The sequence below is a fragment of the Diabrotica virgifera genome, chromosome 7 (assembly GCF_917563875.1).
Source record: "Diabrotica virgifera virgifera chromosome 7, PGI_DIABVI_V3a".
NCBI lineage: Eukaryota > Metazoa > Arthropoda > Insecta > Coleoptera > Chrysomelidae > Diabrotica > Diabrotica virgifera.
The window spans coordinates 79213278-79240720 of NC_065449.1; the positions used below are offsets into that span (position 1 = coordinate 79213278).

At 33.3% G+C, this 27443-nt stretch overlaps 1 protein-coding gene across 1 annotated transcript; it reads left to right on the top strand.

Moving 5' to 3' along the window:
• Nucleotides 1-17134: 17134 nt before the first annotated feature.
• On the top strand, nucleotides 17135-24933 carry LOC126888538 (uncharacterized). Its single transcript, XM_050656884.1, has 2 exons — nucleotides 17135-18056; nucleotides 24686-24933. The coding sequence occupies exons 1-2, from the start codon at nucleotides 17135-17137 to the stop codon at nucleotides 24931-24933; spliced, it is 1170 nt and encodes a 389-aa protein (XP_050512841.1).
• Nucleotides 24934-27443: the final 2510 nt, after the last annotated feature.

Genomic DNA, 27443 nt, shown 5'->3' on the forward strand with positions numbered 1-27443 from the left:
TTTCTTTGTATTAGCATAAGTAATGATTTTAACAATTTTCACCGGTTTAGACTGCATATTTTTGAAAAAAAAAAATAATTTAAAGAAATCAGAATTTTTAAAATTATCGTTATTTTCATTTCCTTTTGATTATTTCACTAGACTGTTTTTAACTGATAAAACGGCATAGCAACGCATCGTTTTCTACTGACAAAACTCCTTAGCGACGTGATTTCTCAGCGACAAAATTATGACAGATCCGTCACGAAAGTGTCTGGTAATAACAAATAAATAAAGATTATATTTCATTGATATGGTGCATTAATTGTCTCGTGAAATAGTCTTGTCGAATATCATTCGAGAGAAAATTTTTACCGGCAAAATTTTCTCCTGGTTTCATTCAAGTTCGTTGCCTTTTGGTAATTTTCGCTTATGAAATTTTGACAAAATCACTCGACTGACGTCTCGTGATTTAAGTCAAAATTTAATTCGCGAAAATTGCCAGGCAAGAAACTTTCATACCAGTCGCAAATATTGCCGGCAAAATTTTCTCTCTTGTGATATTATATACGATAATAACTATAAAAATACTCAATATACGTAAAAAATGGTAAATAACCAAATTTGAGTTTTTTCTTTATAAAAGATTATACCTGTTTTACTACTTCTGTAGGGTGAAAAATAACCGAGATAGAAACGTTTAAAGCTTAAATTTTGCTGCAAGAACCATGTAACCGTGCCATTTAATCTTTTATTTTTAAAAAAGTAAGGGGTGTAAAAGATTAATTTCAACGCGTTTTAATAGAATTTGGAATTACCTTTCAAACCATTTTCAGGTCAACCTGATATCTTAAAAGTTAACGAAGTTAATCATAAAAAAACGATAACATTTTTTGGAAAATTTTATAAAAGATTAAGTTTGAAAAATTTTGGGGACATAAATTTTAATGCTATTAACTTGTTCTGTATCTCATTTGATAGCTATTTTTAAGTACTTTCACAAATGTTTAATAAGTTTATGTTAAAAGATGCATAATTTTCCCGTAATTTAAGTTTGAATACTTAGATTTGGATACTCGCCGAATAAAATATGCATTTAATTACCTATAACTCACTTTAAGTTAATATTAATAGGTTTTTTTGGTAAGAAGTTTATTTAATTTTTTATTAGCTTCAATTTTCGTAATCATAACTTTTTTGTATAAACTTATAGTTTTTGAGTTATCTATGAAAAATCGGTTAAAAACATGCATTTTTCTTAGGAAAAATTAAAATTTTTGATCTTTAATAACTCAAACAGTTTTGATTTATTTTAATAACTTTATATAACAAATTTTGCTTAGAATTTGACCGTCTATCTAATTGTGGGGTTATTTTTAATATAATAATTTTCACCCAGAGAAGGGGTGGGATCCACCCCCAGGGTAAAAGCGCAAGTTGGCACCATGTCACCTTTGTTCCTTGAGATATCCTCTAACCACTCACCAATTTTCATGCAAATCGATGGAGGTTGAACGAAATCGGAGGTAATAGCTCATATCCACTAATAGTGAAGTCATTCTGAGCAATATAAGATGCTAAAAATATTGTTTCCTCGACAATAAGGGTTCGCCATCATAAATTGTTAATTTTCTTACAATATTCAATATCGGTAGATAGATAAATAGAACAATAAGAAGTTTATTATGGGAGGTGGATTTTATTACAGCACTACCCTCGATAACCGCACAGATGTTGGGGATTTCTGTGTACAGGTAGTTGGGGTATTTATTTATAGCCATTACAGATTACAGCGCTAAAAACAGATAAAGATACATATTTTAAGATTTCATTTTTCCTCGTTATAACCAAATATGCCTCGTTATAGAGGTATTACAGTTCAATAGGAATTTCATGGGACATCTAGTGTACCTCGTTATAAGCGAAACCTCGTAATAACCGTGTTCGTTATAGAAAGAGTCTACTGTATCTACTTCGCTACTGATCGGTCATAAAAAATAACACTATCTGCATAAATATTTCGTTTTTAATTTTTAAACATAAACAAAAATGTAATGTGCCGACAAGTTGAATTTGAGGGTAATGCGATATTTTTATCGATCACGGTTTAAGTAACATGAATCATTTTTCACCTTATTTTTCTAATATGTAATGTGTTATTTTTTTTTTTTTATTTATTTAGCTAATGCCTCGACAACTAATGGCCATTGGCATGGTAGGTACGGTAATTTTGAACAGTTAGGTACCTTGTGTCATGTGTAGTGTGTGTGTTGAGTAAGTGTCTTGTTACTTTGCAAAGTCGACGTCATTGTCTTTGCAAAGAGACGCTAATTGTATCCGAACGTCTGCGGTCCCTCCGGTGAGTACCGATCCCACAAGGACAGAATCTATATGCATTGATTATAATGTGTTATTGTAAAGGCAAAACTTTGATTATTAGACAAAGCAGTTTTCACTCGGGGTTTTGACTATGCTAATATTAATATTTTTATTTATCACAATAAATTGTACTTAGGTACCATCTGTATTCATTTCAGATACGTCCATCTCGCAAACAAAAACAAGTAGAAATAAACATCTGGCAGTGAATCACGCGTCCCACGACCCAAGAAAACTGTACGCCGATGACAAACGTTCCCAAGTAGAGTGAGACCTGCGAGAGCAAGCACTGGTCGTAGGATAGGTTCAATTTGCGGTCCCTCGCAAGTGTGCTTCACAAAACTATCCACGCAGTTCGCCGGTGCAGATTGTGTCTCGCTTAGGATCAATTTGCGCCGGGGCTACAGCTCAACAATTCATTGATGAGACAGGCCATCGAACACATTTGTGAGAAGCCCCTGAAACTTCTTCACAAAGACGTGAACTGAACAGTTCTGGTTAAAACGCTTACTGTGAATTATGTCCGTATGATAAGGAATTTTTCTGTATCGTATGGTCTTGCTTCTAGCGACTTCTCATAACAACGCCGAGATATCTCTAGAGTTCTGCGAATCAGTCTATAGAGTTACAACCGTTATTTGAATTCGGTCGAAATTAACCTTCTCGTTACATTAGTTTATTACTTATTTTTAGTTATATTTTACTTTTTTACAATTTATTTATTTGTTTGATATTATCTATTGCGAATATTGTATTATTCAGGAATATTGGGCTATTAGTTTATAACCACCAAATATGGTTGATTGTAGACATAAATATCTGACGTTTTATTTTAAACTAGGGCCTATATACGGAAGTAAGCGAAGGAGGCGAAGGAATAGGTATCAGCTAAACGAACAAAATATTGCCTCCCATTACCAAGAGAGAATTCCTGTACCTGAAGGACGTAAACGAAAGAAAAATTATTTACGATGCCGCCAATGTTGGAAAAATAAAACTAGAAAAGAAACATCTTGGCAATGTAAACATTGTTTCGGAAATCCACCATTATGCCCGGGGATTTGTTTCGAAACATGGCATAAGGACCGACACTATTATAATTATACACAATAGACACTATGTATAGACATATTATTCGTATTTTTTTATGTGTAAATGATAAATACATTTTGCTAGGAAATATTTTGATAATTATTATTGTCTTGCCTAATAATAAAATATAAATTATAAATCCCTAAAGGCCGCGTCCCACCATCAAATAATTTGATCAAACTGATTTTAGCAAACTGAAAGTGACAGTTAGTGACGTCACATCCTGAGTGTTCATTGTGGATAATAATGAAAAATTTTAATTTTAAATAAAGTACAAACAAGTTAGACAACTCAATACAAAAAATTTGATCAAACTAAGCTGATAGTAAGAGCACAGATTTTTAGAATTTCAAAAAAACTGCAATTGTGACGTCACTTTGACGTATTTCCGGAGTTTGCTCAAACTGTTTGATCGAATTATTTGATGGTGAGACGCGGCCTTAAAGGGATAAAACCATATTTATGGTATATTTCACCAATTTGCGTATTTTGGATTAGTGATGAAAGCTTTGACTTAAACCATCCGCTGCACTTGTAACGGTCCACCCGTTATTTTATATCCACATCATTTTTAGCTCTTTAATTATTTTTATAATTATTTTCTCTTGACCTCCCAATTCAATTCTGTAACTTTCTCGTAAAGGACTACTTACGTGACGTCATACCTCGGTGATGGAACGTACTATATAGGGTGAGGCAGATAACTGGCCTATTAGAAATATTTAGAGAACTAAAGGCAACAGAATCATGAAAATTGGAATGAAGGGGTTTTGAAGGGTGATCTATTTAATGAAAATATTTTCATCAATTTGCCACTTCCGGTTATACCGGAAGTTGCTTAAAACTTCGTTTTTGTTTAAATGGGACACCCTGTATATTTTTACATTTTTAGATTCTACTCGATGTCTTCTTTCTTAAAATGTGCGGTTTTGTAATGTTATACAGGGTAGTTTAAAAGCTAATTACGTTTTTTTATTAATGTCGTAGCAACTTTCACACCTTGTAGAATTGTAGTAGTTGGATATGAAAAACTCTATTTATGTTAAAATGATTTTTAATATAGTCTACTATTATTAAAAATTATTAGTATAGCTAAATGTTAAATTTTAATATACAGGGTTGGTCGAAACACGGAATGAGGATTTTCTGAATTTTCTTAAATGAAACACCCTGTATTTTAGTATTGCAATGAAAAGACATTTTATGGTACTTTTTTATTTCTTAAGCATTCCCTATACCTAAATGCTTTAATTTGTGCTTAATTGTTAATCGCGCCAAGAATGTTAACTACGTAGGTATTTTGATAGTTCAACCATTATTGGCAATTTTAAAGATTAGTCTAGACTAATATGTATTTATTTCCGAAAAATTATTTGTGATTGAATATTTTCACGGCCAACCTAATAAAATTTCACGTATTTTTTGTTGAAATTAATGTTTGGCTTGAATCACCAATAGCTCACAAATTAAAGCAGTTAGGTATAGGGAATGCTTAAGAAATAAAAAAGTAGCGTAAAATATCATTTTACTACAATAATAAAATATAGGGTGTTCCATTTAAGAAAACTCAGAAAATACTCTTTCCGAGTTTCGACCAACCCTGTATAGTACAATTTAACATTTAGCTATACTAACAATTTTTAACAATAGTGGACTATATTAAAAATCATTTGAACATAAATAGAGTTTGTGATGTCAAACTACTACAATTCTACAGGGTGTGAATGTTGCTAGGAAATTAAGAAAAAAAACGTAATTATCTTTTGAACTAGCCTGTATAACATTACAAAACCTCATATTTTAAGAAAGAAGACATCCAGGAGAATCCAAAAATGTAAAAATATACAGGATGTTCCATTTAAAAAAACGAAGTTATAAGCCACTTCCGGTATAACCGGAAGTAGCAAATCGATGAAAATATTTTCATTAAAGAGATCACTCTTTAAAACCCCTTCATTCCAATTTTCATGATTGTGTTTCCTTTAGTTCTCGAGATATTTCTAATAGGACTTCTATCTGCCCCACCCTGTATAAGCCACCTATCGAGAATTATTTCGTGTTCTGAGAGAATTTGACGTTTACCTTGGCGGAGAAACGAATCTCGTTCGCCACTTGGCTGTTGGCTGTCTCGACGAAATGGCGGGTTGATAATTTCAACTAAATTATTTATATTTAACATCTCCAGTTTAATTTTAAAGTGAAAAGTAGTTATTACCAATTGTTTTTTTTTAAGAAAGGAGAGAAGTGTAAAACACAAATGGAATCTGGATAAGAATCACCCGGTAAAATATTTATTTTTTCATAATAATTTTTTTATATATAGCCTGGTTTTTTTGTGATGGAACATTTGATATATTAGGTTCATTGTTAAATTTCTTAGTCAACTCATTATTTGGATTTTATGTAGATTATTACATGTTTATTGAATATTCATTCAAGGAAAATTATATATTAATATAGTTTTTGGTTAGACAGAAAGATGATAGCAAATTTTCCCAATATTTAAAGCACTGCCAAAGACAAGCAAAATACGGTTTTAACTGATAATGTATTTTATGGTAGAAGAGCCCAAGCGGGGATGTTTGCAGTTACTCAAGCGCGTCAGATTATCACATGGGGAGAAACCTTGTACCCTGTAAATGTACCTCTACCATATATTGGCTCTTAATACAGGGGAGTTCGTTAAGGGGGCCCGAAAAAAAAATATCCTTAGGAAAACTCGAAATCGTTAAATTAAGATAGGGTAAGTTAAGTACATCCAAAAGAGTGTATATTTCAAAACTCTGACGATTTGAGCGGGCCATAAGGAAATGGGTGAGTCACAAAGTTTCAGAAAAAAGCGAATATTTCGCGAAATGATCATCAGATCGAAAAACTAAAAAATACGTGTTCAATATTTTTCAAAAATCTATCGAATGATACCAAACACAATCCCCACGGAGAGAAGTGGGGGTATATTTAAAATTTTAAATACGAATCCCGCGATATTTCGCGAAATGAACACCAGATCGAAAAACTGCAAAATACACGTATTCAATATTTTTGAAAAATTTATCGAATGACACCGAACACGACCCCCCACTCCCCAGGAGCTGAGATAGATATTTTTAAATAAGTTCATACTTTTAGAGTTATTTACGATTGAAAATGTTTATTTTTCGACAGAAAAAAAACACGTTTTCAGGCGGTTTTTGGCAAATAACTCAAAAATTAAGTAAAATATCGATAAAATTCGAAATATTTATCGAAAATATTCTTAACAAAAATGTAACCTAGAAAAAAACGAAAAAAATGGTGTAATAATGAAGTCCAGTACAAGCAAAGTTGTAGGCTCATAAGCAATATGTCCTTATCCGTCAAATTCCAAATCGAATATTTCCACGTTAAATAACCAAAAAATTAAACAATTTTCGGGAAAAACCTATAACATTTTTTAAAATGTTTAAAACAAGCTTCATGTTTATTTTTTATAAAAGTATCTAGCACCAAAACTAAACGATTTACGCTCAAAATACAGTTTTCCCCCTTTTTTTTTAGCGTAAAAAAATTGAGAAAATCTCCCCCGATTTAGCACCCTAAAGAAATTTAATCGTTACCGCTTTACCATTTACTTTATTATATGTGTATTGTTTATACGACCTACAAAGTTGACCGGTTCGATGTGCTTTATTTTTGAAAAAATTTGGTTTTATATAAAAAAAATTCTAAAAATTTTGGAAAAATTCTCGTTTTTTGAAAATAACTTAAAAAGTATTAGTGATATGAAAAATCTCAAAAAGTAAAAAAATGTAGGTTTTGCTTTTATAAATATGCTAATTTCATTTTGTTTTTCTGTAAGAGAAAAATTAGTTCAGATATTGCTGTTCAAAATTTGCATGCACTCGTGATTAGTGACTCGTTCAAGCCATTTCAACTATAATCCTTTCAAAAATAAGCACTTTAAACGGGTGAAACTTACAGATCATATAAAATATACGTAAGTAAAGTAAATTTTCTGCAAAGCGGTAACGATTAATTTAATTTGAAATGCTAAATAAGGGGATATTTTCACGATTTTTTTTTACCAAAAAAAGGGCCCACCAAATTGCAGGGGTAGCAGTATTTTTTGCTTCTTGTCATATTTTTAAAACTGCTGTGTCACTGTAACCGTAACGTAGGTATCGTAGTAAGTTTTGCATATTATTACCAATGCAATGGTAGGTTCAATGGAATTAAATTCACAATGGTATGGGCACAGTTTTAACCCAGTCAATAATAGAAAATTCTGAATCTATATCTAGTTTTAGCTTGAGAACATGTGTCACTATATTTTTCCGAAAATCCGAACGAATCAATTCCTATAGGGTTGAAACAATCCGGAAGCCAGTCAATAATTTAAAATTCGGGATATAAAATTGAAATCAGCCTGAACCCAGTCAAACAATATATAATTCGGGATCTGTACTTGGTTTTCTAAGAGACATGAGTGCATAGATAATTATGGTATACCACAAATATATACTGCCAAATACGATTTTAGTCAGCTCAAAATTTCATATCGAGCGATAAGAAGTATTCACTTAAAAAATTGATTTCGTACGCGTAACTGACATTCAAAATCGGCATTCGTTTTAAGCATTGTTTCTAAGAAAACGGTTGATTCTACACAAAAAGTGTTAAAAGCATTTTCGTCCAAAATGATCTCGGCTACACTTCTATTTGAAACATTTTTTCTATGGCGTACAGATTGTTGTACCTAAATCGATTCCGCCATATGAGGGTCGTTTTAGGAGATACCATGAGGGCATGAGTGACAAACTTCTTTGAATCTTTTGCGATCCAAAAATTGACATTCTCAGCAAAATTCAGCTTGTTCTTGCGATTTTTAGAGCTTGAGTGGTATTTTCTTCTCTGATGAGTGGACTATAACTACACTTGAGAGCAAAATAATCGACTCAAAATTATTTTGCGAAAGTACGCTTTCTGTTTCAATCTTAAAAGCGTAAATTTAAAAATATTTAGTGTACAATCATTAATCTCATTTTTGCCCAGAAAATATACAATAATATACAATTTAACCCAACCATTTCAACTTATAAAAAAATTGCGAGACTCTTTCAAATGGGATTTAACAAAAATAATATCAACATAAATATTTTATTTAAAAATAAATTGGATAATGCAATTTATCTTTTATTTTTACTACCATCAAAAAAAAATTATCATATATTTCTTTTAACACGTTTGTATATTTGTATAAGAGGTACATTTTAACTCATTTAATACTTCCTGTATGGGTGTATCGTTTTGAAAACGTAGGGAAATCCTTGGAACTTCGTATTCGTAATCGGTAATTCGATATTCATAGTCAGAACATTATTTTTGGTAATCAGAAAAAGTCAATCACCCACTTTCAATGTCAAGAGTCAAGTATGAAAAATAGATGATGTTTGCGTCTACTTCAACCAGATCACTTCTTATGTAAATATTATGATTACAAATACCTTTTCAACGAAATATTATAATAAAACTTAATTGTTTCTGGCTGATGTGAGTTTGCACTTTCAGTTTGCTTCTGTATTTATAAAATAAAATTTGAATTATGGTTTTGTTTAGAATCATTACGAGAGAATAATAATTATGATTGGGATCCAAAATAATACCTAACCTAATCCTAATCACCCTAAAAACCTAATAACCGGTTTTTACTTTAAAAAGAAAAAAACCGGTTATAACCGGGACAAAAAAACAACAGGTACAACCGGTTATTGCGAAGTAAAAAAACCGGTTTTAAGTTAAAACCGGTAGGTTTTTCCCATCACTACTATAGATATTCTCATAAATTTTGTCTTCTTGATGTTCATTGTTAGACCGTATTCTTGGCTATATATCGCTATTCTGTTAACCAGTCTCTAAAGATCTTCAATATTTTCGGCTAAGACGACAGGATCATCCGCATATCTAATGTTGTTAATGGGAACTCCGTTCACCTTTATTCCAGCTATTTCACCCTCAAGAGCTCTTTTTAGTATCTCTTGCGAGTAGGCATTAAAGAGTAGTGGCGACAATACGCATCCCTGTTTCACCTTACGTCTAATTTCAATTTCCTCTGAAAACTGTTCATTAACACGTACTTTTGCTCGCTGGTTATAGTATAAATTAGATATGATCCTGAGGTCACTCCAATCTATCTTTTTAGTTTCAGGACATTTGTTAATTGTTTATGTGGTACTCTCTCTCGAAAGCTTTATTATAGTCAATAAAACAGACATCTTGACTGACGTCTAGACACCTTTGTATTAGGATATTAAGTGAGAAAAGAGCTTCACGCGTTCCGATGCCTTTGCGAAACCCAGAGTGTGTATCATTAATAGACAAAGAGCCGCTCTAGGTGAAATTTCTTAATCATTTTAGGCACGATGGGACCCTATAACTATAACTTAAATAGTAGAACCTAAAAGAAAAGGTTTGAACACTGTGCCGTCAACAGTGGCGTCGACAGTGGCACTGTTGACATGCGCTTTTCAGTGGCACATGCATCAACAGTGGAGCATCAAACTTTCCACTTCTGGACGGGATACATAAATTAAAAAATACCCTCCCGCAATACCAGAATTCAATTTTTTTCATTTATTTAAGTTCTATGTGATTAAGACATAAGATTCATCGTAATTTTAACCCACCACCCCCCGTTCCCCTGCCCCCACCATCAAAAACTTATTTTTCGATTTTATTTTTTTTTTTGGTGGGATGCAATCAATTTTAAAATTTCAAAAAATTCACACGCATAGTTAAGGCTTTTATAAAACACGCTTATTTTTATAGACCTGTAGGTTGAATGTACATAACCTCAAAAAATTTAAAAAAACAATTTTTGGAAAAAAAGTATATAACTTTTTTTTGGGGATAGCTGGAGATCTAATTTTTTCTTAATCTTGTGTATTTTATCAAACACTATATTTCTAATTTTTTTCAGATTTTTCTGTAACGCTGGTCACCTTCAAAAATCAAAAAAACTGTTTTTTAATGGGGTTTTGGGGGGTTTGAACGTGTTCCTCCCATTTTTAAATATTCTAAATAACTCAGTTACTTAAGTTACATATAACCTGTAAAATCAAAATTGATTTGATATATTATGAAGTATATAAAATAGGAAAAATCCCCAAAAACCCCCCCAAAAAACAGTTTTTCAGATTCTTGAAGGTGGCGAGCCTTACGAAAAAATCTGAAAAAAATTAAAAATATAGTGATTGATAAAGCACACCTGATTAAGAAAAATTAGACCTGCAGCTATTCCCCAAAAAAGTTATACGCTTTTTTGAAACATTTTTTTTCATTTTTTCAGGTTATGTACACTCTACCTACGGGTCTATAAAAAATAGACATGTTTTATAAAAGCCTCAGAAATGCGTGTGAATTTTTTGAAATTTTAAAAATGATTGCATTCCAGCAAAAAAAAATAAAAACAAAAAATGAAGTTTTTGATGGTGGGTTAAAATTACGCTGAATCTTATGTGTTAATCACATAGAACTTAAAAAAATTAAAAAAAAAAATAAATTCTGTTAGTGAGGGAGGCTAACTTTTAATTTATTTATCCTGTCCATAAGTGGAAAGTTTGATGCGCCACTGTCGACGCATGTGCCACTGAAAACTGACGGCACAGTGTTCAACCCTTTTCTTTTAGGTTCTACTATTTAAGTTATAGTTCACCTATAGCGGCTCTTAGTCTATAATGTCTATGTCCAGTTTATGATATATTTGGTTATGGATGACTTTCAGTAGCAACTTTAGCACATGGGACATCAAGCTAATGGTGCGGCAATCGGCGCATTCTCTTGCGTTTTTCTTTTTGGGGAGACAAAAAAGATCGACGTTAACCATTCTTTGGATAATGCTCCTGAGCTATAAATTTGGTTCAAGAGTATCACTAGAACATCAATTTGTTGCTCATCTATAATTTTTATGAATTCGATAGGAAACATGTCAGGTGTCAGGTCCAGGGCTTTTTCCGTTCTTCAAAATTTTTAATGCGTGTGCTATTTTTTCTGTTGTGAAATGTGATATCACAAGAGAAGAAATAATTATATAGTCAGTTATTATTCTCCGACGAAAGTAGGACCTGCCTATACGACAAAAACACGATAAGAGGCTAAGCTTACGAACATGCCGAAGATACATGGATGTGCGCGGTGTAGGTCGCGATCGCGGTCGCTACATCGATGCCAAAACAAACCTTCATTTTCTCATGAGATCGCACATACCAAGGATGTGTCACCCTTTCACCCTCGCGACCTATCATCGCGGTTTACAGCGATGTCGATGCGAAAACAAAATAGTTTGTTTTACATCGCGATCGAATTAAAATTAATTAAATTAAAGGGTATTGGTGGTTTTTAAACCACGTGACATTTGCCGGAGATACGGCTGTTGTATTTATTCATTTTTGTTGTAATCAGGTTGCGGTAAGTTTTGGTTATATGGAAACCGCAAAGAACACTGAAAGGAAGGTATCTTCGGTATGCTCTGCCCGTCATCGATGTAAACCTCGACCGCGATCGCGACCTACACCGCGCTCATCCATGTATCTTCGGCATGTTCGTACCCTTAGAGTCTATAGAAGGCGAAGAGAGCGATTTGCTGAATGTTTTATACAAGAAACTGTGTCATATGGAGGCGGTTCCTCTATGTTTTGGACAGGCATTACCATTGATGGGAAAACCGAGTTGGTTTTCGTATCTGGTGGAGAACGTGGAGGAAGTTTAATGGCTAATCATTACATTAGAGACATTTTGAAGGAACATGTGGCTCCATATGTCTTTATTTTCCTTTATTTTAATGCACGATACCATACCGCACTATCACCGTCACCACCACCTATCTGACTAAGATTTGTTTACCTATAATAAATTGGCCTGCGTTGAGCCTGGACTTAAGTTCAATTAAGTATGTTTGGGATGAGTTTAAACGAAGGGTCCGAGACAGAAATCACGCACCAGGGAGTATAATGGAATTAATAGCTGCGCTAAATGATGAATCGGAAGTAATGCCTTAAGAATTTATTAGAAAAGTCATCCGAAGTAATTAGGAGTAGAGATGGTAATATGAAACACTGAAAAGTAAAGAAATTCGTTTTGTAGTTGACGATTTTTTTGTTCATAACGTCTTCATTGCGTTCGTTCCAATTATAAATATTTATTAAACTCTATTCGTGTTGCAGATTGGTTTTATAATGCGTCTTCCAAATAATGCTAGCGGTTTTTGTAAGTTTAGTAATGAAGTTATTATTTTCACATTACCTATTTTTATTTTCATACTTCTTACATTGAAACACACGGAGTGTAATATCAAATCTCGCTCTTAAGTCGATTATTTTGCACTCAAGTGTATACTAAATTTACAATCAAGATCCAGTAGAAATAAACAAACCAAGACACGTTAAATGCTATTAGGAGCACTCCCGAATCATAATTTACAATGTATAAACTTTGAGAATCATGATTTGGCATTTACAATGTATATAGGGTGAGGCAGATAAAGATAAAATTGGAATGAAGGCAGCGGCGGCTCGTGGCCTAAAAAAGTGGTGAAGATGAGGAAAGTCTGCCGGACCCAAAAGAAATTTCGGTATACTTATACCTATGACGCGCCCAAATCTCATTAAAAATGCTTTAAAAAACGTTTAGAGTTTAGGCCCTAACAACTTGAAAACTTTTTTATGGCACTTATATTAGAGACGAGGATGAAGAGATACTTAAACAAAAAAGCAGTATGTATTAGATAGATTAATAAAACTGACTTAATTAATTTTTATAAATCAAGGTCTTTGATCGTTTATGGAAGCAAATCTATCAATGATATCTTCGTAGAAAGGATGCTTGTGCAAACTTTATATAATAGTTCTCTATGAGTGCGATAACAGTCAAACTAAAAGTTTTTAGCCTTTTTAAGCACGAAAAACTTCTCTTTCTACAGATACGGTATTCGATGGAATTGTCGGAATTAAACATAACAAATTATAGGCTTCTGTAACAATGTCTTTAATTGGTTGTAATTTTATAACAATTTCTTGCAAATTACCATTTTTTAAATTTCTGTCAGCATAAAAAAGGCAGAGCTCTCTTTTAAGTCTTTGAATTTTAGTAAATATTTGCCAAAAACTCAAAATAAATTTTGAAAAGCGTCGGAAGGAATGATCAAACTGTATGACCCAAACTTTGTTGTATCTGCTAAGCTTATTTATCACAATCACAATTCACAAAGAATTTTAATTCATCACAATCCTGAAAATCTACATCCATTTCCATTAAAATATATATATTAAATAGAAAAATTGGGTAGAATTTGCATTCGTGCTCATACCATCATCACACCTATAGATATTTTCAAAGTATTAATAACGGTCATTGTGCTTGCTTTTGTCAAAAACAGAATTAAAAAATTATTCGCTTCTTTTATCACGTATCACGTATTAATTGACGAGTCCTTTTTATCTAGTTTAAACAAAAATGAATATCTAGGGACGTTTTTTTTTAAGAACGTCATATAAAATATCTGTTATAATATGAACAATGTCGATAAAAACTGCTAAAAATGAATAGTTTAAACAAAAATGAATATCTAGGGACGTTTTTTTTAAGAACGTCATATAAAATATCTGTTATAATATGAACAATGTCGATAAAAACTGCTAAAAATGTAAACTCAAAATCATTTAAATCTCATAAAAAGCCTTTAGCCAGCTGAACTGATTTGCGGTCTTCCATCTTCCAAAAAAAAACGAATACTGCCCATCATAGCACGCATCCAACTAAAATTTTACTAAGGTGAATACGGCCGACTTATTTTTAAATTCATCTGCACTTGCTAATTTGGGTACTACCAGTGCCGATATGATGACGTCACGTCGCCATGACAACCGTTGACGCTTGTGCAGCCGAGAACCGAAATTTCATCTACGCCTTCATCTAACTCTGCTCGAGTCACAGAAGTCAAATGACACAGGTCAGTATCTGACCGTCAAGGACCTACAGTTTTAATTTTTGGATTACATATTGAAATTCTTTTTTAATTTTTGGATTACATATTAAAATTCTTTTTAATTTTTGGATTAATTAAAAAAATAGGTTTATAATTAATTTCAGTATTTAGATATAATAATGCTACTTATATTTTTTTATTTTTTTTTTGTCTCAATTTGATTATATTTTTTGGTGAAGATCACCTTCACCTACTTCACCTGGCCGGCCGCCGCTGAATGAAGGGGTTTTGAAAAGTGATCTATTTAATGAAAATATTTTCACCTATTTGCTACTTCCGGTTGTACCGGAAGTTGCTTATAACTTCGTTTTTTTTTAATGGGACACCCTGTATATTTTTACACTTTTGGATTCTCCTCGACGTCATCTTTCTTAAAATATGAGGTTTTGTAATATTATACAGGGTAGTTTAAAAGATAATTACGTTTTTTTCTTAAAATCGTAGAAACATTCACACCCTGTAGAATTGTAGTAGTTTGACATCAAAAACTCTATTTATATTCAAATGATTTTTAATATAGTGTACTATTGTTAAGAATTGTCAATATAGCCAATTTTTTAATTTTAGTATACAGGGTTGGTCGAAACTGGGAATGAGTATTTTCTGAGTTTTCTTAAATGGAACACCCTGTATTTTAATATTGTAATGAAATGATATTTTATGGAACGTTTTTATTTATTAAGCATTCCCTATACCTAAATACTTTAATTTGTGCTTAACTGTTAATCGAACCAACAATCTTAACTACATAGGTATTTTGATCGATCAACCATTATTGCTAATTTTAAGGATCAGTCTAGACCTAGTCTAATTTGTATTTATTTCCAAAAAATTATTCGTGACTGAATATTTTCACGGCCAACCTAATAAAATTTCACGTATTTTTTGTTGCAATTAATATTTGGCTTAAATCACCAATAACTCACAAAATAAAGCAGTTAGGTATAGGGAATGCTTAAAAAATAAAAAAGTACCATAAAATATCATTTCCTTACAATACCGAAATATAGGGTGTTCCATTTAAGAAAACTCAGAAAAGGCTCATTCCGAGTTTTGACCAACCCTGTATACTAAAATTTAAAAAATAGCTATACTAGCAATTATTAACAATAGTAGACTATATTGAAAACCATTTGAACATAAATAGAGTTTTCTATGTCAAACTAATACAATTCTACAGGATGTGAATGTTGCTACGAAGTTAAGAAAAAAAAAACGTAATTTTCTTTTAAATTACTCTGTATAATATTACAAAACCTCATTTTTTAAGAAAGAAGACATCGGGGAGAATCCAAAAATGTAAAAATATATAGGGTGTCCCATTTAAAAAACGAAGTTATAGGAAACTTCCGGTATAACCGGAAGTAGCAAATAGATGAAAATATTTTATTGAATAGATCACTCTTCAAAACGCCTTTATTCCAATTTTCATGATTCTGTTGCCTTTAGTTCTCGAGATATTTCTAATAGGCCAGTTATTTGCCTTATATAGACCATGTGCTGATAGACAAAAGGGCAGCCAGTAGTATCTCCGATGTGAGAACACGACGAGGAGCATGCTGTGGATCAGACCATCTTTTAGTACAAACCAAATTTAGATGCAGAGTTAACAGCAAAAGAAACGAGAGACAACAAAGAACAAACAAACTGGACCTGGAAAAACTGAAGATTCAGGAATGTAAAGAGAAGTTCGAACAAGAAGTCGCAAATGAGTTAAGGACGCTAGAACTGCACTCCATAGAGGGCAAATGGACTAATATCAAAACAGCAGTACTGACAGCAGCAGCGTCCACCCTGGGAAACAAGAAAAAGGAGAGAAGAGCAGCATGGTTTGATGACGAGTGCAGACAAGCAATCGAGGAAAGAAATGAAGCACACAAAATGTACATAACAAGAAGAACACGGGAAAGACGAACATTATTTGAAGTCGCAAGACGGAAAGCAGACAAGACATCATTATATATAATAAAACTAAGTTGATAAAATGTGTGTGCCGATAAAACTTAAAAAGGATTCCCGATACGATAAAGGGACTTATATAGTGCAATAGCCCTTTATCCCCCCTCGAACAAGTAAGTTCCCGTTTTAACTTAAAGGGCGTATTTTTAAAGATATAAGGGCTTTTCCTGGCAAGCTTGGCTAGCCTTAGACCTGGCTCCTCCACCAAATTTTTAAATATTCCCAATTTCACCCCTTCGCCAAACTTTTAAATATTCCGGTATTAACATCATTATCATCATTATATATAATAAATATATATATTTTGGAGTTGAAGCGAGATAAGTTTAGTTATTCAAATTATTAATTATTAATTCTGAAAATATTTAAAAATTTAAGTTTTCAAATTTCGCGCCTTTACTACTTATGCTATAGCTGCAGAACTTATTGTTACGGCGGACGATAATGTCGAGTACATTCTAGAATGTGTAAAAGAAAATACTCTCGAACTTTTCCGAATATGCTAGAGCCTAGCTCTCTGAATATATAAGGGCCCGCATCATCCGGCATTGCAGCCACACTTATGGAAGGAGGACGAACTGCCCATTTTGCTTTACAACTACCGTTGAATATAGCAGAACAACAATTCCCGGTATGTAAAATCTCAGGAAAATCTGGACGGGTCAATGTCTAAAACAAGCTAAAGTTATCTTATGGGATAAATGCACCATGGCCCATAAAAAATCACTTGAAGCAATGGACAGAACATTACAAGAATTGCGAAAAAACTCTGAAATAATGGGAGGAGCTCTACTCATACTGTCGGGAGATTTTCGACAAACACTTCCAGTTATTCCCAAGTCAACACCAGCAGACGAAATCAATGCATGCTTAAAAAAGTCACATCTCTGGTCACAAGTACAAATACTGCAATTAACAAAAAACATGAGAGTTGAATTATCAAAAGATGAAACAACAGCACATTTTGCTAAAATACTTTTACAAATAGGTGAAGACACATATCCTACTAACCAAACGACCCTCCTCATTGAACTCAATAGTGATTTCTGTAACATAGCCACTACTGAAAACGATCTAATCGACAAAATTTATCCAAATTTTGTTCAGAACTATACCAACGTAGAGTGGTTATTTCAAAGAGCAATTTTGGCTACTAAAAATAATGTTGTTGACGATATCAATTTTAATATTCTAAAGAAAATACCTGGTGAAGAGAGAATATATAAATCGATGGACACGATGGTATCCAGCGAGGAAAGTGTCAACTTCCCCACAGAATTTCTGAACTCTTTACAAGTACCAGGAATGCCATTACACTGCCTTCGTCTGAAAATTGGATCTCCAATCATACTACTGAGAAATCTCAGCTCTCCAAAACTATGTAATGGAACGAGGATGATCGTAAAACAGCTATCGAATAATATTATTGAAGCTGAACTTATTTCTGGAAAGAACAAAGGACAAACAGTATTTATACCTAGAATACCACTGATCTCTTCTGAATTGCCATTTCAATTTAAAAGATTGCAATTTCCAATTAAATTAGCTTTTAGTTTTACAATTAACAAAGCGCAAGGACAAACTTTAAATTATTGTGGCATTAACCTCAAAGAAACCTGCTTCTCTCACGGTCAGCTATATGTAGCTTGCTCAAGGGTAGGAAATCCGAAAAATCTATATATATATATACTCCAGACAATAAAATGAAAAACGTTGTTTATAAGCAAATAGTGTAAAAAATGAGCGAATGTTTTCAATAAATTTTTTTACTATTACGTCATAGTTTATTTTTTTATTGCAACTACCGCGTAATCTCATATCAACTCCCGGGCGAAGCCGGGTATTATAGCTAGTGTAGAAATAAAAAGAGAGCGTATGAAAATGGACAAATAGAAAAAATGGAAGAACATTTCAAAAACAACGAAATTAGAGGGGCTTACGAATACCTAAAAAAGATAAAAAGTGGGTATAAACCTCAAACAAGTCTATGTAAACATGAAAGTGGGCAAATAATCAGTGACCAACAGAAAGTCACAGAAACCTGGAAGCATTATTTTCAGACACTACTTGGAACTCAAGTAGACATGGAAGATGAAATGGGTATGATCTACGTAGAAGAGAATTGAGTAGAAGCTCCAACCATAGAGGAAGTTTTCGAAGCCATTAAGGCCCAGAAAAACAATAAAGCTCCGGGAGTTGATGAAATACCAGCAGAACTATATAAGGTAGGTGGCGACCACCTAGCAAGTCACATCCACGCGCTCATCAGAGACGTATGGCAAGAAGAGAAAATACCCGACGACTGAAAGAAAAGTATAGTATGCCCGATCTATAAAAAAGGAGACAAACTCCAGTGCAAAAACTACCGTGGAATCTCTCTACTATGTACAGCATATAAAGTCCTCACGTATATTATAAACCAGCGGCTCCAACCACTAGCAGAAAATATTATTGGAGAGTATCAGACGGGCTTCCGACGGGGAAGATCGACACTGGATCAAATATTCACAGTAAAACAGATCTTGAGCAAAGCATGGGAACACGATATTGATGTTCACAACGTGTTTGTAGACTTCAAACAGGCATACGACTCGGTCAAAAGGAACAAACTATACTATATATTGGCTGAATTGGCAATACCACACAAGTTAATAAGACTCATTAAAGCCACAATGAATGAAACTCAGGCATGTGTACGAATACAAAACCACCGGACAGACTTTTTTAACATTTCGCAGGGACTAAAACAGGGAGATGGGCTGGCCCCAACATTGTTTAACCTGGCACTGGAGTATGCGGTTAGGCAAATGCAAACTGGACGAGGAAATCTACTGACCAACCGAACGGTTCAACTGGCCACTTATGCTGATGATATTAATATTATGAGTAGAACATCAACAGGAGCACAGGAAACATATGCAGAGTTAAAAACACAAACAAAAATGCTAGGTCTGGAAATTAACACAGAAAAAACAAAAATAATGACTCAGACGAGAAGAAATATAGTCCCAGAAAACATTATACATGAAGATGACATTGAAACGGTTGAAAAGTTTACATACCTGGGAGTAGAAATATATGCCGACGGATCAGAAGATGGAGAAATAAGGAAGAGAATAACGCAGGCAAACAGAGCTTATTTTGCCCTCTCCCATATATTTCGGTCAAAAAGTGTCCACCGAGATGCAAAGATGAGAATCCTTAAACCTTAATTCGACCAATAACATGCTATGGCAGTGAAGTCTGGGTGCTGAAAGAAACATCGAAAAACAAACTCGACACATTCGAAAGGAAAGTACTTAGGAGAATACTAGGACCTGTGAGGGAAAACGGAATCTTCAGAAGTCGATACAACAACGAGCTTTATCAACTTTATAAGGAAACGCCCCTGTCAGACTTCATTAGATTACAAAGATTGCAATGGGCCGGACATGTGATAAGAATGGGAGAGGATAGGCTACCAAAACGATCACTGAATGCTAGAATGCAAGGAAAGAGACCGGTTGGGAAGCCACGAAAGCGCTGGGAAGACACAGTAAACAGCAACGCACAAGCCCTTTTAGGAGTCCGTGTATGGAGAAGAGCAGCCACAGACAGGCAAGGGTGGAGGCAAAAAATAAAGGAGGCCAAGGCTCAATTTGGGCTGTAGTGCCGTAGAAGAAGAAGAAGTTATTTGCCTCACCCTGATATTGTAAATTATGATTCGGGAGTGGTCCTAGTAGCATTTAACATGTCTTGGTTTGTATATTTCTACTGCAGCTTGATTGTTAATTTAGTATAGTTTATTTTAATAAAATATGCGTTCAATTTTCTGTTTTTACTTAATTTTTTTGGTTGTCAATGAAAAGTTTTAATAACTAGTTGTATTGTAGGTTTAATATATTTTGATATGGGAATAAAGAATCCAAAGATAATGCTAGACGATTATGATTATCGACTGTATAGAAAACTAGAAAAACGAACGGTATGGCTATGCTCACAATATTATGCTATCGACAAAGAAGCGAGATGTAAAAATAGAATTGAGACTACGGGTCGAGTAGCTTATGTAAGTGGTCAGCACAATCATCTACCAAAGAAGAAAAAGGATCGATATAACAATATGTTATCTCAGATGGTTACTATTATAAGAAGACAATAATGTAGTTGTTGATTTAATACATATATTCCTAATAAAAATTTTTATAAGCTAATTCGTTTTCTGTTTTAATCAACTGAAAAGGTCTTTATCTTAGATAATAAGTAGACTTAGGCTAATATGTAAATATCAATCAGCTAATATGTAAGTATGAATATAATATGATATCATTTTGCTTTATAAAATATAAAATACAATATTGCAATATAAAATGATACTTGAGCACATGTTTTTATCCTAATATAAAATTTGGCCAATATTCGGACAGAGATCATAACATATTTTTCAGAAGGTGTTCTGTACGCTGAATCCGAATCTGAGCTTAAAATTGTCAAATTCGCCCTGGTTTTTGAGATAACAACAGGTTTCAATTTTATTTCATGGTTAAAGCATGTCTTAATCTTTTAAACGACGTTCAGTTTACTAAGATAATATTTTTCGCTGAGATATTACATTTTAACTTTTCTTACTTAAAAAAAACCTACAAACTATGTGGTAATATACTGTAACTGCAAATAGTTTTCAATTTCCCTTTCAAAAACATCGATATTATCTGATGATTTTAAAAATAAAATATCGAAATTGATTGACTTATTGGGTTCATCATCCTTCTCTCTCACACTACTGGAGAGCATACGCACTCCAGTAGTGTGACGCACTTATGCGCACTCCAGTAGTGTGACGCACTTATGCGTCTTATAACTCTTATAATATTTTAACTGTATAACAGGCCTTATGCAGCACTCACGTGGTGTTTTATTTTTATTTCTTTTTTCGATATCGATATTCTCAATAATATCGAGGCAAGTGTATTGACAATACAAGAGTATTTACTGTATTGATTTCAAATAATGAGTATCGTATCGACATCAACATTGTTAAGGTATGTATTGTATAAGTATCGTATTGATTTCCGATACGATATCAATACAATATCGATATTTTTATCGAATATCGTGAAGTTCTATATAGGTGTTCATCTTACTTCTCCATCTATATTCTCACTACTTTTGTATCTCAATATGTCTTCTGTCTTGCAGTTAGATTTCTATAACAATGGTCTTATATATTTTTTGGCTACATAACATCCAAGGTAGTTTGCAGGATGATTTTCACCACAATGGATGTATTTTACTTCCTCTTTTAGTAGTTTCTGACAATCTTTGATAAGGTGCTTACATACACATCGTGGACCCTTATTACAATATTTCCAGATATGACTATAGGTCTAGTATCTTTGCACTTTTGTACCAGCTTTAAACCCCTTAGTGGTTGGATTTCAACTTTCATGCTCAATATGTCAGTTATTCCAAAGATTTTGATTATATCTTTCTTTGTCTGAACGTCAGGATGAACATATCCAAATGTTTTTTAGTTCCCCGCTTCAATTTGTTATCAGCTTGAATAGCTGTATGTCCTATTTTTTATATCCTTTGACAGACAGGTATGATATAGTCTTTTAACCATTACTCTGATCGATCTTTCTCATTTATTTTCGTATGCGTGATACAGAAGTTTACTCGTATTTAAACTATTTATTAGTTTTTTGTATCGATCACTGTTGGGTGTACTAATTCTTATGACTTCACTGTTTATGACTTTCATGGTAAATTTAATACCAGCATCGACTATAGTCTTCCTTAAGCTGGTAGGATCTTTGAAACCCTCTACGCTTGTACTACAACCGGTGGTGGCAGTTTTAGCTTTTGAATTTGTTTTTATGCTATTGCTTTCTCTGGGGAGGAAGGAGATACTGAAGTATCCATTTTACTCTTTTTGGTATTTCTTTTCTCCGTTTCATTTGCTAAATTGCTTTTTATAAATCATCGATATGCATCGATTGTTTGTTTAAGGTGACGGTTTAGTAATAATAATATTATATATCTCAATATTAAGTTGTTCTACTTGGGGACCGTTCAAGTATTACGTAACGCAGGTTGGGGGGGGGGGGGGTAAAAAAATCTTCAAAAATTGCGTTACGTAATAGTTAAACGACCATTACAGTGCGTTACATAGGGGTGGAGGGGGTCAAAAATCTTCAAAAATCGCGTTACATAATACTTGAACGCTCCCTTGGATATTTTTTATACTTTATATATTTAGCTTCAATTAATAATTGATTGTAAGTTTCGGGGACATGCAATAAACAGAAAAATACATTAAAATAGAGTTTCTATTCTCTCCTGTTATTTAATATGTTTTATTAATATTTGTGATTAAATTCAAATATTGATAGTACTTGTATGCTCCTGCTAGTATGAACTGAAATACTTACCAAAACTGATATGGCTCCTATCTGGAGCCTTTTGCAAAAAATAGCAATATAAAATGGATATAATTTTTCTGTATAAAATATAAAATACAATACTGCACTATAAAATATAAGATACAATATTGCAATATCAAATGATCCTTGAGCACATGTTTTTATTTCAATGTAATAGTAGGGGAGGGGGAGGCAAATATGCTAAATTTGCAGTTACTCAAGCGTTATGGGGACCTATTGGGTTGTGAAGATTAGGTCCTAAAACCAAACAAAGTTAAGTTAAGTTTTCCATTTTAGTGGGGACTTTCCATTTTTTAATTTAATTTTCCATTTCCAACAATCGTCTTTTCTATTATAGCGCCATCTATCCATAATTCTAAAAAATGTCTCGAATAAAAGTTACTTATTTTTACGTAAGAAATCTGCAATAAAAAATGGGGGCTCCTTTTTAAGATTTTAAAGTAACTCTCCAGCGCACCTCCGTGGATTCGTTTGATGTCATTCGATAGATTTTGAAAAAAATATTGAACACGTATTTTTCAGTTTTTTGATCTAATGTTCATTTTGCGAAATATGGCTTGGTTCCTATTTGAAATTTTAAAGTTAACCGCCACCTCTCTCCGTGGGGGGTAGTGTTTGGTATCATTCGATATATTTTTGAAAAATATTGAATTCTGTAGTGTTCAATAAGTCCCCTGTATTAAGAGTCCATATATGGTAGGGGTACATTTACAGGATACAAGGTTTCTCCTCATGTGATTTTCTGATGAGTACCTGCAAAAATCCCTGCTTGGGCTCCCGTACCATTAAATTTGACCAATATTTGGACCCAGAGATCAGAATATATTTTTCAGAAGGTTTTCTGTACGCTGTATCCGAATGTTAGCTCCAAATTGCCAAATTGGCTCGGTTTCTGAGATACCAATAGGTTTGTGGGATTTCAGGTTTCATTTTTATTTCATGGTTAAAGCATGTCTCAGTCTTTTAAACGAAGTTCAGTTTACTCAAATATTTTTTTCTCTAAGGTATTGCATTTTAAAATTTCGTACCTAAAAAAACCTACAAACTATATTAGTCCGTTACCCCAAAAAGTCATAGAAATAAAATTGTAGAAATTTTAATTTGCTACATTTTATATTGTATTAACTTTTCTGAAGAGTTGCTGGTTTACGAGATCCACCGCGAAAAGCCTTTGTACCCACTTTTTCAAAGATGGCGACCGGGGGACAAGTGTGGCCGTGGCGACCTTATAAACTTGAATTTAAGCTTCTACTGACCCTCCTTATGCATTAAAAAAATAAAATTGCGTCCTTTAACAAATGCTAAGGCCTGAAAAATGTAACAGTTCAATGTACTAATTATTTGCGGCCACTTTTTAACTGTTATCAATGTTTTCTGCCATTCTTAAATTCATATAAAACTGTGAATTTGATTAAATACGTTATGAACTTAGTGATTGTGCAACGGGATCTGGTACTACCAGTGGCGGATCCAAGGGTGGTGTCACGGGGGTCATGACCCCCATACGAAAATAAAAACCAATTCAATAATCATAAAAAAAAGAAAAACCGAGAGCTGTTAAACACAAAAAAATTTTGGCCCATCCAAAAAATAATTGAAAACCCATTTATCCTAGGGGTGGTAAGAAGTAAGACTACCTTGCATCAAAGAAAAGTAATTAAATACTCTCAAGATCCATGAGCCCCCCCCCCCCAATTCTGGATCCGCCACAGCGTACTACCAATAAAATATTTTGTAGTGGTTGATTCCTGCTTGAACTTTTTGAAATAGATCTCATTTTATTGTAGAAATGATCTTTGTATGTAAAAGTGCTTATTATATTATTTATTTTTAGGTATAACAATATACTTTGATGTTGGTATCAAAAATCCTAAAATTATCGTAGATAGGAATTCTTACCTTACGTACAGAAAACTTCCTGATAGAACAGTTTGGTTATGTACACAGTACTATAAGAAAGATAGATGCAAGGCAAAAATCATGACACGTGGAAGGCAAGCTATTATTATCGGAGATCACAACCATCAACCTACGTGCTTGAACGTAAATAATATGACTTCTCAAATATTTCAAAAACTTTGATAATTATAAGGAATGTATTTCAGAAGGGAAAAAACAAAAAAGATGAAAAATGCATTATTTATAAGCGTTTCTAAATTAAGTAACGTTTATTTAATACCACCAGCTACTTCTCTGGCTATAATTTAATGTGTTATAACTTTATGTTTAACATAAGATGTATAACATAATGTTTTATAACTTTATTCGTGTATATTTGTTACCGGCCAAACCCGGTAACTGCGATAAGGTAAACTAGTTTATCCTGATATTAATACGGACACAGCAGGATAAACGAGTAAGCCCTTTATAATATACCAAAATAAATAGATAAACTGTAAACTCTGTAATTGGAAAATAATTATTTTTCGTAAATGATAATCACGTATCGTTAAAATTAATGGACAATATTGGTAATACAAACAACCATATTGTAAAAAATAATCAGTGTTTTTTGTAAAAGCAATAATAATTATACCTCAATTATAAACATTAGGTATTTATTTTCCATGGAGTGTTTTGGTGACACTTAGAATTGCAGATTATCATTGCCTTCTTGCTCTTGCATCTGTTTGTGGACCAGTTTTTGTTGCAGCTACATTTGACGAAACCTTTCCTGATCCAACTGAACCTCTCGTAGCGATACCCTTAACGATATTTCAGTGTCTTAGTTTATATCTACTACCTTCAAAAAAGTTTGACGGCAAGTGTCGAATTCTGATCTGAAAACAATTAAAAGCGTTTTAGAGACATTAATACCCCAAAAATGTAGATAAATTATCTCTAAAATATCGCTAAGAGTGGCAGCTACGAGAGATTCAGTTGGGTCGGACAAGGTTTTGTCAAATGCAGCTGGAACAAAAACTGTTGAACAAACAGATGCAAGTGCAAAAAGGCAATATACTCCGCAATTCTAAGTGTACCTAACCAAAACACTCTATGGAAAAATAAGTAATAATTTTTATACTTGAGGTATAAATATTATTGCTTTTATAAAAAACACTAATTATTTTTTGTAATATGACTGTTTGTATTACCAATTGTTTCATTAGTTTTAACGACGCGACGATTCGTTATCGTTTTAAAATATATGATTATTTTTCAATTACAAAGAATTTCATTCAGCTTATCTATTTATTTTGGCTTTGTAGATATACTGTAATATTTTATACTAGGCCGTACTGTTAGTGCGTCATGCAGTGAGCAGGAAACCCATTATGAACGCCCGGCTCGGCACAGCCCGGCTCGGCACAGCCCGGCACGGCACAGGACAGGCCGGCACGTCCAAAAACCCATTTGTAACGGCCGGCACGGCACGGCATCGGAAAAATGATCATTTGCCATGGAGAGCTCGTCGGAAGAAGAAGTTATAATAGTAAGCGCAATTTGTGCTGAGATTGAAACAGACGAATATACAAAAAAACTACGACGGAAATATCGGTTTTGGGTGCACGAAATATTAAACAAAAAAGAATATGGCGAGTTTTATCATCTTTTCCTGCTGTATCCGTATTAATATCAGGATAAACTAGTTTGGCCTAGGACAAACTAGTTCGGCCTAGACCAAACTAGTTTATCCTAACGCGTTCAGGACAAACTAGTTTGGCCTAGGCCAAACTAGTTTGTCCTGAAATCGGGTTTGCCCGGTAACATATTAATATCTTATAGGATTTCATCCTACTTCATTTTAAATTCTTAATACTTCTCACAGTATGTCTTTTATTTCCTAGTTAGATTTATACAGTGCTAGTCAAAAGTCCGTACCCCCCCTCGTATCTTTTGAACGGTTATACCTATAATAGTGAAATTTGGAGGGAGGAAATAAACGGACGTAAGCTTCTTAACTAGTCATGACAGGCGACGTGATAGTGACAGGTGACGTTACAGAGCCACTGTGACCGATAATTTTAAATAGAACCTTATGGCAGGTGATACCTCGTTTGAACGGTATTTAAAATACCCATTCAGTCATACTATTTTTTTTGGGTTTAAGTTGATTTTGATTTTGGTGAATAAATTAAATAAATATAATATTGTAGTTTCGAATTTAATTAATAATAAAAATTCAAATGTCCGCCTATGAATTTTTTGTCAACAAAGTTGACGTTTTTTAATTCTCTAGTAGTTTTTACGTCAACGTCAACCTGTTTGACAAGTAATCATAGGCGGAATTTTAAATTTTTATTAATTAAATGCGAAACTACAATTTTATATTTATTTCATTTGTACATCAAAATTGGCTTAAACTCAAACAAAATTAGTATGACTGAATAGGTATTTTCAATACCTTTCAAACGAGGTAATCACTTGCCATAAGGTCCCATTTAAAATTATCGGTCACAGTGGCTCTGTAACGTCATCTGTCACTATTACGTCACCTGTCATGACTAGTTAAGAAGCTTATGTCCGTTTATTTCCTCACTCCAAATTTCACTATTATAGGTGTAACCGTTCAAAAGATACGAGTGGTGGTACGGACTTTTGACTAGCACTGTATAACAATGGTCCTAGAGATGCATTGTAATGAATCCAGA